Source organism: Thalassophryne amazonica, chromosome 17 (assembly GCF_902500255.1).
Source record: "Thalassophryne amazonica chromosome 17, fThaAma1.1, whole genome shotgun sequence".
Classification (NCBI taxonomy): domain Eukaryota; kingdom Metazoa; phylum Chordata; class Actinopteri; order Batrachoidiformes; family Batrachoididae; genus Thalassophryne; species Thalassophryne amazonica.
This window is the reverse complement of record NC_047119.1, coordinates 44,073,948-44,085,047: the sequence shown is the minus strand read 5'-3', so window position 1 is coordinate 44,085,047 and position 11,100 is coordinate 44,073,948. Positions and strand designations below refer to the sequence as shown.

At 39.8% G+C, this 11,100-nt stretch overlaps 1 protein-coding gene across 2 annotated transcripts; it reads right to left on the bottom strand.

Annotated features, from left to right (window-relative positions):
• Positions 1–3,290: 3,290 nt before the first annotated feature.
• Positions 3,291–8,476, bottom strand: tmem267 (transmembrane protein 267). Of its 2 annotated transcripts, none has more exons than XM_034192940.1 (3): positions 8,405–8,476; positions 4,173–4,628; positions 3,291–3,958 (listed from the first exon to the last, which is right to left on the bottom strand). In XM_034192940.1, the coding sequence occupies exons 2-3, from the start codon at positions 4,569–4,571 to the stop codon at positions 3,623–3,625; spliced, it is 735 nt and encodes a 244-aa protein (XP_034048831.1). In that variant the 5' UTR covers positions 4,572–4,628; positions 8,405–8,476; the 3' UTR covers positions 3,291–3,622. The 2 variants fall into 2 exon arrangements, with proteins under 2 accessions (XP_034048831.1, XP_034048832.1); XM_034192941.1 differs by having other exon boundaries at positions 3,291–3,937.
• Positions 8,477–11,100: the final 2,624 nt, after the last annotated feature.

Below are 11,100 nucleotides of genomic sequence, written 5' to 3'. Positions count from 1 at the left end.
GATACGATTCACCCGTCTCCAATTCGATGCAATTTGATATGCATTTAATGCCGATTCAATTCCTCAAAATGCGACAGAATGCGACGCAACATGATGCAAGAAATTATACCAAAAATTTACATAGAAAATAAGAAGCTGCAATTCAGTATGGTACTACAGTATTCTTCTTCTGATTCTGCTAGAGGCAGAGGATTTGTTTTACTCCTTATGAGCAGCAAATTTACCAGATTCAATAAGGAACAGAAATCGGTTCCCTCATATGTGGAACCCGTTTCATCACACTATCAGAACTTAAACAGCAGAGTAAACAGTAAGACATCACTCTCTCAATGAGTGACTTAAAGTGAGTTACTCATTGACAGAGTTCCGCCTTGGCAAAAGTAATTTGAGATATATTTTCTCACCAATTTTGCTGAAGCTCGGTTTACAATCTGAGGAATCTGAGTGGTACAGCAGCGGTCGTATGGTTTAGCAGCACGCCATTCTTTACAAATGACCTGCATCTTGTCAAGTTTCTGATCTTTTTTTTTTAAAAGCAAAAGTATCTCCAAACACCTGGGCCCGTAAGCACAAAGCATTTCCAAGAGCTCCTAACAGAGCCTAAAATTCCTGGCAAGGAATCTTAGTCTAAGATCGTGCCAGGTCATCTCAGAGTGAGTCTGAGCAAGGAGACTGAAACTCCTATCTTAGTGAGGAGGGGGGGTTGACCCCGTTGCTAGGTATGACGTGTGTCCTGTAAGAGCTGTGATTGGTTGTCACGGAAAGGAATGGGAAAATAAAAAAATAAATGCACTCTGCACTCCCACATATGAACAGTAAAATCAACCAATCATATAACTGCATTAAGAAATGCGTAATTGTGAAAATAATTTAATGTCATGATGATGATACTCAGCAAAATTAAACTGGAGCGATCGCCGGGCCGGTCGCTAAACCTGTAAATTATTGTGATGCAATGCATGATGGGAGTTCTGGGTTTTGGGGTCTTAAATGTTGCTATTGTGGTTCATGTTAGTTTAAAAATGTTTTTAGTGTTGTTGTTTTATTGTGTTTTTGAGGTTCAATTGATTTAGTGAATTAAGTGTCACCAAAGGAGGTGATGGTCTAGTGGTTAAGGTGTTAGGCTTGAGTCCAGAAGATCAAATCCCCGGGTTCAAATCCCCACCTGACTGGAAAATCACTAAGTGCCCTTGGGCAAGGCCTTTAATCCCCTATTGCTCCCGGTGTGTAGTGAGCGCCTTGTATGGCAGCACCCTGACATCGGGGTGAATGTGAGAAAGCGAAAGTGAGAAATGTGAATGCACTATATAAATGCAGTCCATTTACCATTACCATGTTGTCACCATAAGTGAAAAGTGTTTCGCATTTGATGCCGTCCGTGTGTTGTTTTATCTGAATAAGAGCGCCTCCTAGTGGCAGAGTGCAAAAAAAGCTATCTCCCGTCTTTCATTCCACACAGTTCACACAAAATGAACTGTTACACAGCTTGAAGATGTTTGAACATCTCATTCACATGCCAATTATCTACATATTAAAAGTGTGTGTGAGTTTATTAATAAGGTCAATGTAAGTACACAATTGTAAATATGTTAAAATGGCATGCATGACACAAGAAAGTGAAAACACTTATTTCCATTGTTGTCCATTTAAAAAAATCAAATGACACAAAAGTAGTAATAAAATATAATATCAATAATACTGATAAAAAAATGATAATATTAATGTGTGTATATAACAAGAACCTAAACAATTCATAAATACATTAAGACAGTAAATTAATATAAAATAATTACATAGATCAAGCTGGCAGTGTGTTACTGACTCACTGTCATCCTACATATGGAGAATATCTCTCCTTCCTCTGTGTCTTTTCCACCAGCTTGTCTGCTTAAGACACTCTTAAAGCTTCTTAAAAATCCTCCTCACTACTCTTAAAAGTTTGGCACCTTAGGAGTTTTGTTAAGGCCTAAGGTGCTTTGCGGACAACTTTCATCTTACCAAGGGAAAATTCTAAGAAATGTCTAAGAATTGGAGAAATTCTAAGATTTTTCTTAGAATAATGTCACTAGGAGCTATTTTTAGCCTTAGGCTGCTTTGTGCATACGGGCCCTGATCTAAAAGTTTAGGTGCGTCAAAAACCTCTTTCAACCACTTGCTGCTGTTTCTTGCATGACCTGCATGTCTGTAGTGGTAGAAATGTGCTGTCGGGCTTCGTCCGTGTTTAAAACACAACGTGAAGCAGTGATGGTGCATTCAATGTGCCTCAGAGGAAAGAAAAAAAAAAAATCGATGCAAGCAAGCAGCGAGCGCTGCATCACGATTTCACCCGTCAACTGAGTCAATGCATACTGAATGAACCCATACACTCACGTCGTGCACGTTTGTATCTACATACCGATTCATATCAATTAATCTCCACATGCCTGATCTGAACATTAGCGCGGAGACGGACATACACCACGTCTTTGTGCGTATGGACACTTTGTACATGAGGTCCCTGGTTCCTATTTTTAAGAACAAGGGTGATGTGCAGAGCTGCAGCAACTACAGAGGCATTAAGTTGATCAGCCACAGCATGAAGTTTTGGGAAAAAGAAAACAGGTGAAGATCTGTGGGTAGCAATATGGTAAATATGGTTGAGATCAGACAGGAGTCTCCATGGACTATGATGTGATCTGTAGTGAGAGTAGAGAGCAGGTTGAGTCTAACCTGGAAAGGTGGAGATACACTCTGGAGAGTAGGGGAATGAAAGGCAGTAGGAGCAAGACTGAGTACATGTGTGTGAATGAGAGGGAGCCCAGTGGAATAGTGCAGTTACAAGGAGTAGAAGTGGTGGAGTAGAGGAGTTTAAATACTTGGGGTCAACTGTCTAAAGTAATGGAGAGTGTTGTAAAGATGTGAAGAAGAGAGTGCAGGCAGGGTGGAGTGGTTGAGAAAGGTGGCAGAAGTGATTGGTGACAAAATAATATCTGCAACAGTGAAGGGAAAAACTGACAAGACAGTAGTGAGACCAGCTATGCTGTACGGCTTAGAGACGGTGTCACTAACAAAAAGACAGGAGGCAGAGCTGAAAATGTTCTTATTCTCTTTGGGAGTGACGAGAAAAGACAGGATTCAGCATGAACATATCAGAGGGACAGCTCAGGTGGGACGGTTTGAAGACAAAGTCAGAGAGGTGAGACTGAGATGGTTTGGACATGTACAGAGGGACCCAGGGTATATGGGGAGAAGGATGCTAAGGATGGAGCCACCAGGCAGGAGGAGATGAGGGAGGCCAAAGAGGAGGTTTATGAATGTGCTGAGGGAGGACATGCAGGTGGTTAGTGTGACAGAGGAAGATACAGAGGACAAGATGAGATGGAAACGATTGATCTGCTGTGGTGCCCCCTACTGGGAGCACCCTAAAGAAGAACAAAATTAACTAATAAAATTCCAGCCAGTGTCAGACGAGTTGCTTGGATGAATTTGGGGTAATACAACTTTTAGTGATGAAACACCTGAATTAACAAACAGAACTAAGGAACCCAGCACGACCCTGTCAGCACGTTAACAGATGTTTCCATCAGTAGGTTCAATTATCTAAACGCTCTTATTCCTCCAGAATTCTTCCAATGCAGCAGCGCTAGACGTCGATGGCGATCCCGTGTTTGCTGGAGATCATGTCCCTGGTTCCTGTCAGGTACATGAGCACTGAACAGAGATGAGGAAGTGTTGCCGTGGTACTGACATACAGCCAATAAGGAATAGGTGCTGTGCTGCCAAGCGGACACACCCACAGGCCGTGGCGCACGCCGTCCCGAACATGGTGTGTTGCCATAGCGATGAACAGCATCCATGGCAAGGAGCACCAGGCATCTTTGAGACGCCCAATCCACATGAGGAAGCGGAGGGACAGACAGAGGATGGGGATGAGGGAGGAGCAGTGGAGTGGAGGACGCTGAGTGAGAGAAACGGCAGCCTGAGGGAGAGCAAAGAATTAATGTCATGTAAGCGTAATTCAGGTATCGATTTGGTGAGTTTGTTGCAACGTGTAATTGATCATTTCTGGAATCATGCAGACAGGAAATGTGATTTTAAGCAGACTTTTTCCCCACAGCGCCGCCACTGAGCTACACGTATGACCGTAAATGTCTCCAAATGTGAGACAGGAAGCACATCACTGAGGGGCTTACCTTGAGTGACAGCGAGCCGGCCATGCAGAAGTGATCCACATCGATGATGGACGCCAGCAGGCCGGCCAACAGCATCTCATACACATCGCTTCGTTTTCTGAGTCCAATAACCACTGCCCACGACCACAGACCCACCAATCCATGCGTTGCGTTGTCCAGACTGGCACGCAGCCAAAGGTGCTGCTGAATGACTGACAGCTGGAGGGCGTGGTCAGCCACCACGCAGAACACACCCAGTCCCGCAGACGCCAGGAGAGAGGCGGAGCTAAATGTCTGCAAGAGGGCTTGAGCTTTCTCTGTCTCCACAGCCAGGCTAAGTGGGACAGCAGCCCCGTTACCTCTGACCCCCAGTAAGGAGGCAGAGGAGGAGGAGTCAAGCTTGGAGTAGAAGCCTTGCATGATGACAGACAGCTGCACCGGCCAATCACCACCGAAGGTCAGCAAGACTCAGGTGGACTGGAGGAGAAACAGAATAATGACTGTGGGAGAACCGGGATATTAATTTATTTATTTTTGAAATCTGAGAAATGATTAGTTAATGTAATAAAACTTTAAATACATTTTTAGATGTAAAAGCTGCATTCTGCACACACTGTAAATTATATATTTATTTATTTTGAGGAAAAAGCTCCACTAAGCACAGATTATACATTACATACATTTAGATGTAAAAGGTGCACTGTTGTGGCAGGGGTGGGATTTCAACCGTGAACCTTCTGCATATATATATATATATATATATATATATATATATATATATATATATATATATATATATATATATATATATATATATATAGAGAGAGAGAGAGAGAGAGAGAGAGAGAGAGAGAGAGAGAGAGAGAGAGAGAGAGAGAGAGAGAGAGAGAGAGAGAGACTTGGTCGCACATCCGGGCACTCTGTCTGTGAGCTCTTAGCAACATGCTCAGCAATGCTGGCTGGGGTGTAAACAATCAGTAGCAATGAAGTTGATGCGAATTTTTTAAATTTTCACTATTTTTTTTTTTTATGCGAGGCAGTGTGTTGTACCAACAAAGTAAGAAAGAAAATTAAAATCCATCACAACACACCAAGAGGATTATGTGCCACATCGATCATGCGTTACTTTGGGGAAAATATCAGCAGCAGCCCCTCCTGATGCAGACCAGCAATTCACAATGCATACGTGACATAAATGATATAAAATACAAAAATACCTGGTGTGTCTATGAAGTAGGAATAAATATCATGATATTGAACATCTGCTACTGTGTAGGATCATTTTTTCATCGTCCAACTTCGTGTTGGAACGGAAGACATGCCAGTTCTGCAGCTGCTGTTTGGTTTTATATCACTCTCGGGTGATATTATCCAAACCCTCTGAATAGTTGAAGGCCACACTAAGGTCCCAACAACAGAAATACAACTAAATACAAACAAAGAATTATTTAAATGTGGAATTCATGAGCAAATACCAGTCCCACATACACAATGTATCTCTATGTTCAAACCATTGATTTCTATTTAATCCACTAGATGGCAGATGCATTATGTGAGCTGTTGCAAGCAGCCGCCACATTTAGTGCAGCAGATAAGAGAATATTTAGAGGGGAATCATGCAAATGGTGATAAAAGCATAAAATTCAGCAGAAATACCCCTTAGACACTCCTCTTTTGAAAAAAACTGATTGGCTACTTGACTTTTCAATTAGTGGTCAGGTAGGGGTCAATTGAAGAATTACACAGAAGTCAAAATTAAAAGATGCTCCAATCATATTGAAAAATATTCCACATTATTTGACTGATCATAAAGATTCCAAAAAGGTATAGTTTGGACTATTTGTGACTGAATTCCATAGAGTTACTGGATAAAAACAACAAGAATGGTGACAAAGGTCAGTGTCATTTTGTACAGGGGTCAAAAGTTAAAGTTGCTCCAATTTTGGTAAAACGTGTGCAATATTAATGATATGGGAAAATGACTAAAATTGCTGAATAAAGGTTAGAAAATTATTTATTTTTTGTGTCGATCTATATTCTGTAAAGCAGTGGCTTCAGTTTTACTGCCTGAATGCTTTGTCGTGATAAATATCGCACCATTCATTTAGTGATTCAATTAGAAGTCTCACTTTCATAAATCTCAATTTATCCCTTTTTAATTAGCCTCGGGTTTCTTCTTCACACGTTTTCTATCCTGAGATATTCTGTAAGAGCAAATTCATAGAATGGAAATGCCTTTTCTCTCAATTTGGGTCACGTGACAGTGCTTTGACATTGTATATTCTACTACTATAAGAATATATATGAATGAGATTAATTTCTCTATGACATACTCCATATTCCAGTGAAGTATTTACAGATTTCTTTCAACTTTGTCCAGAAATTATTGTATAATCTTACTTTCACCTTGGCTTGTGTGGCTATTTCATTTTATTTGAAATTTTCACAGAGAAGCGCTCTGTAAAAGCGGCGCCACAGGTGGGTTAAGAACAGTCTTTAATATTAATATCTTTAATATGATGCAAGCGCGAAGCTCTTACTTTCACCCCTGATTATTTCCTATCTTTAACTTAACTTCATAATGAAATTAATTAAGGATCAGACTAGTATCTCGTGTCGTGGCAGACAGTGTGTCTGACAAACTGATTGTATTATTTTGTATTTGGACTGGGACTAACAAATTCATTCAAGTCTATTATATAAATAGTCTGATCCTCTTCTGTATTCGTTTTGACAAATAGTGACTGTACACGTATGGGACTGATTTTGAAAAAAATGTAACAGCACAGCAGTAGCACAGAAAATGCAGATTCATGGTGAAACTCTCTTGAAAACATTTATCATGCCCACATCGATTTCTACTTATGTTTGGTTGTTAGACGCTAACCAAGATGACGTCACTCTGGCAACAGCTAGCAAAGAAGCGGATTGCTGCGGTCCTCCATCTAGTGAGTAAATAGACATTGATGGGTAAAACACATCAGCAGCCACAGATTTTAACATCAGCGACGGAGCTGACGCTGACGTAAACTTACAGTGACGTGGCCGCGACCAAGTCAATAGAGGTAAAAGCTGGACTGTCTATTGTGGACAAGTAGGCCAGCGCCTCGATTAGGTTCTGCATAATTGCATGTGACCATGTTTCCGGGAGTTGCACAAGGAGTTGCTATTGGATGTTGGAGGGTTACAGATCTATTTTTAGGTCGATGACGTAGAAGAATTACCCAGCTCCCACCTCGTGTTCAAATTTTCATCACAGGCAATCGGAGATAGAAGTTACCCGATTTCTTGCTTTTGCTTCGTCAAAGTCACTTAAATTGTACCGGAAGGAAGGATAGGGATTAAAAATCAATGTATAGGGAATGAAGAGTAAGTATTTCTCTTCATTTTTGCTTAATTTCAGAAGGATTGGCTGTATCACACAGATTCTGGTCGCTCACCAAAATCCAGTGACTGCCACTGTTGAGATGATATACCATTTAAAATGAAGGAGAATGTAGGAGAGGTGGTAATCCATCATTCCTGAAAATTTCATGGAGATATCTTGGATATTAAGGACGTTATGAGAAAAAATATGAAGGAACAAGTCCAACTCGGAAACAAAGGCCCTATTGTTTCATCTACTCATTAAGGCCAGGAAAAAAAGCTTGATTCCCAGCACAAAAACGCCCATAACTTCCTTAATACTTAAGATAACCACATGATTTTGGTGTCATTTTAAAGGGTTTTTATGTTCTTTCTGAATTCACAGTCAGTTTTTATATTGGTATGGGATAGAATTTTTATACACATCTCTACAGTGACTGTCCACACACTGTAAATTATGTGTGTGTGTTTAGGTAAAAGCTGCACTGTGCGCGCGCGCACACAGTAAATTATACAACTTTTTAGAAATAAAACAAGTATTGACCTGCACATTAAATTTATATTTCCGAGCAAAGACAGCTTTTTCCTATATATTTAATTAGAATTATTTTGTAGCTGCATTAGAGCCGTACTGAACATTAGTAGTGATTTTCGTCATTTGATTTTGGATTTAAGTTTTAACATTTTTTTCTTCACTAACAGCTACCTAACATGCTAATAGTGTAGGCGGACCGCAGCTGTCACGATTTGCTCTGAAAACACTGTTCCACATTGCGCATTTTTAGCTGCCTGTAAAAACCCTTTATATGCCTCTACAGCAGCCTAAATAATCAAGCATTTGTATGATTTTCCCTTGGAAAAAAATTTAATAAATGAGCAACACCCACCTCATCGCACCGTCTTCACAATTTCTTCTACGGCGGGTCGTGGCAGGAAGGTGACTCTAAAAGATGCTTTAGTGCCCCCCACAGGTCAAAAGTGGAAAAGGTGAAAACGCAAATATACAGAAAAGACAAAATGAGTTTGAGGTGTTGAACTGACTCTATGATCCGCGAGATCCTGTGACCACGATAAAGAATTTAATGAAAAGCCATGATTCTCATGTGACAGTTAAGTAGAAAAAAATCACTTGTTTTCTAATAGAATTACTAAATGATGATTGTGTCATAATATCAGACATTACCATGACTGATTTAACTTTAACTTATAAAAATGTTTTACTTTTCTCCTAAAATCACTTTGTCTCGACTTGATATCCTAAATCTGAGTTCGTGCATCTCATAAATTTACTTAACGTTGCTTAAATCACATCTTTGTCCTTTAATTTCACAGTGACTAATAAACTATTAATTCAAATGCAAGTCCAACAAAGAATTCTAAAAGCTATAAATAAATGTAATTATTTAATTTTTCATAAACGTTGGTGTTTGAGCGTTTGAAAATACAGCTCATGATAACTTGTCATTTTTACTGTCTGCCACGAGATGGTGCCAGAGGCCACAATAAAACAAAAACTGAAAAGCCTATGTATTCATAATAATTTGAACAAATAATCAAAAATCTTGTTGGTTATTTTCCTGTTAATTAATCGAGAATCATTTTATCTCTAGATTATTTTTTCAGTGCTTTATAGAATTTAATAAAATTCTTAGTGTATTTCCCATGTGTACCTTTGTCCAAAATTGGTGATTGTGGTTGTTCATCATTTTTGCACTGAGCTGCTGGTTGACTGATTTTATTGCCCTGAGTTTAAAATAAAGTATTGATCTCATTCCGGTTTGGGCGACTGAGCGCTTTAAAGTCTTTCAGCTTTTCCACAGGCATCTTGCTCTCAGTGGGTTCTGATGATGCAGCAGGGAATATTGTAGCAAAAATACAGCAATTACACTTTGACGTTGAGACATGAGACACTGTCCCACAAACCTTGGATCTATAAGAGTGAGCGAGAATGATCAGATCTCATCTGAGCACAGAAAATGAATTTCCTGTATGTTCTCCAGCTTCATATTTCAGAGTCATCAGCAGGTGCCTAAAAAGTGAAACCATGACACAAGAACAGTCACAAGGTTCACAAGTATGTTTTTTTTTTTTTTTTTTTTTTTTTTTTTTTACAAAATCCATCTAAGAATGCGGTAGACAGATGTTTGACAAATCATTGCACTGAGGGGGTGGGGACTGAGATCTGATCCCATCAGATCTCAGATAAGTCCTGGTTAGATGGATGGTGGCAAACCTCTGAGGAAGTCAAGGGCTTTTTGACGTTTCTTCGGTTAAAACTGGAGTTGCGGCTGGAAGGGCATGCGGTGTAAAACTTGTGCCAAATCCCAGTGCGGCTCTGTACTAGCTCTACTATAGCAACCCTGAACAAACAGGGACATCTGACAGACAACCAACAAACTCCACGTGAAGTAGGACACAATGTGAGACCATGGACAGAGAGACTTAAAGTCATTGGATATTTCAGCACCACGGAAAGAGACACAAACTCAGAATATTTCAGCACCATGGACAGAGATACTTAAAGTGCGAATCACTATAAAATGTCAAATAAGATGACTATTCTAAATAAATAAAGAATTAGGAAAATATTGATGTATTGCGTTTTATTTTTGGTGCTGTACGCCCTGAGAAGTCATAAACATTGGGAATTTAGCCTGATTTCACCTGCTGCTGATAAATGCTCAGAAACATGAACCTCTCAGAAAACTGGATTTTGATGACATCATGCAGGGTAACGCCCCCTCGAGGCCCTCTATTGAAATTAATGGGGGAAAAATACATTTTATTTTTACACTGTGAAACCAGTGTTTGTTTTGATGCACTTTAACGGTGAATAGGTCAAAATGGTTAAAATGTGTGTTTTGTGAAGATACACTAAAACCACTAGTGTTGCTTATTAGATTGACAGATTTTCAAAAGATAAGATTTTGAGAGGGAAAGTGAGATTTTTTTTTTGTTTTTTGCGTGCCTCTGGGACAGACTGCACAAATGAAGCCCAGCACAGCATGAAATGGTCTACAAATCATGGATATAACCACAGATTTTATTCTTTCCATTTATCTGTGCAGGAGAACTCTAAAAAAAGCATGTTTCCTCTCCTGAAAGCGTGGAATCAGCCTGTTACATGCGGGACACCGACTAGATTTGCTAAGGAAGCCGCCTCTGTGCTCACGGAGGTGGACAGAATGTGATGACAAGTGATCATTGTTAACAGGACAGCTGGAACGTGGACAAGATTCTGGCAGTATGTGTTGTTGGCCAAGCTAAGCTAAACCAATAGCTAAGTTAAGCTACTGGGAGTAATGGCAAGTCTGGAGAAGGCTGGTGGAGGTACACTGTTTTTCTGTGGACAAAAGACAGCACCACACAGTGGAACAATAATTCTATATGCCTCCATGTGTGAACACAGCAGGAGTGAAATCAGAGGGTTGAGATGTATGTTTGTTTGTTTCTTCTGAACATAATGCAGGTTACAAAGAGGTGAAGATGGACATAAGTTGATCACAAAATACAAGAATTTGACTTGAAAGCCAAATTAAAGCCATATTCAAAACATATTAAAGCATATATTACATTTGGAGAC

Bases quoted from the DNA above. Each gene is read 5' to 3' on its own strand.
- tmem267 (XM_034192940.1), bottom strand. From the start codon at position 4,571: ATGCAAGGCTTCTACTCCAAGCTTGACTCCTCCTCCTCTGCCTCCTTA. The intron at 3,959-4,172 runs GTAAGCCCCTCA...GCTCTCCCTCAG, and splicing joins CCGGCTCGCTGTCACTCAAG to GCTGCCGTTTCTCTCACTCA.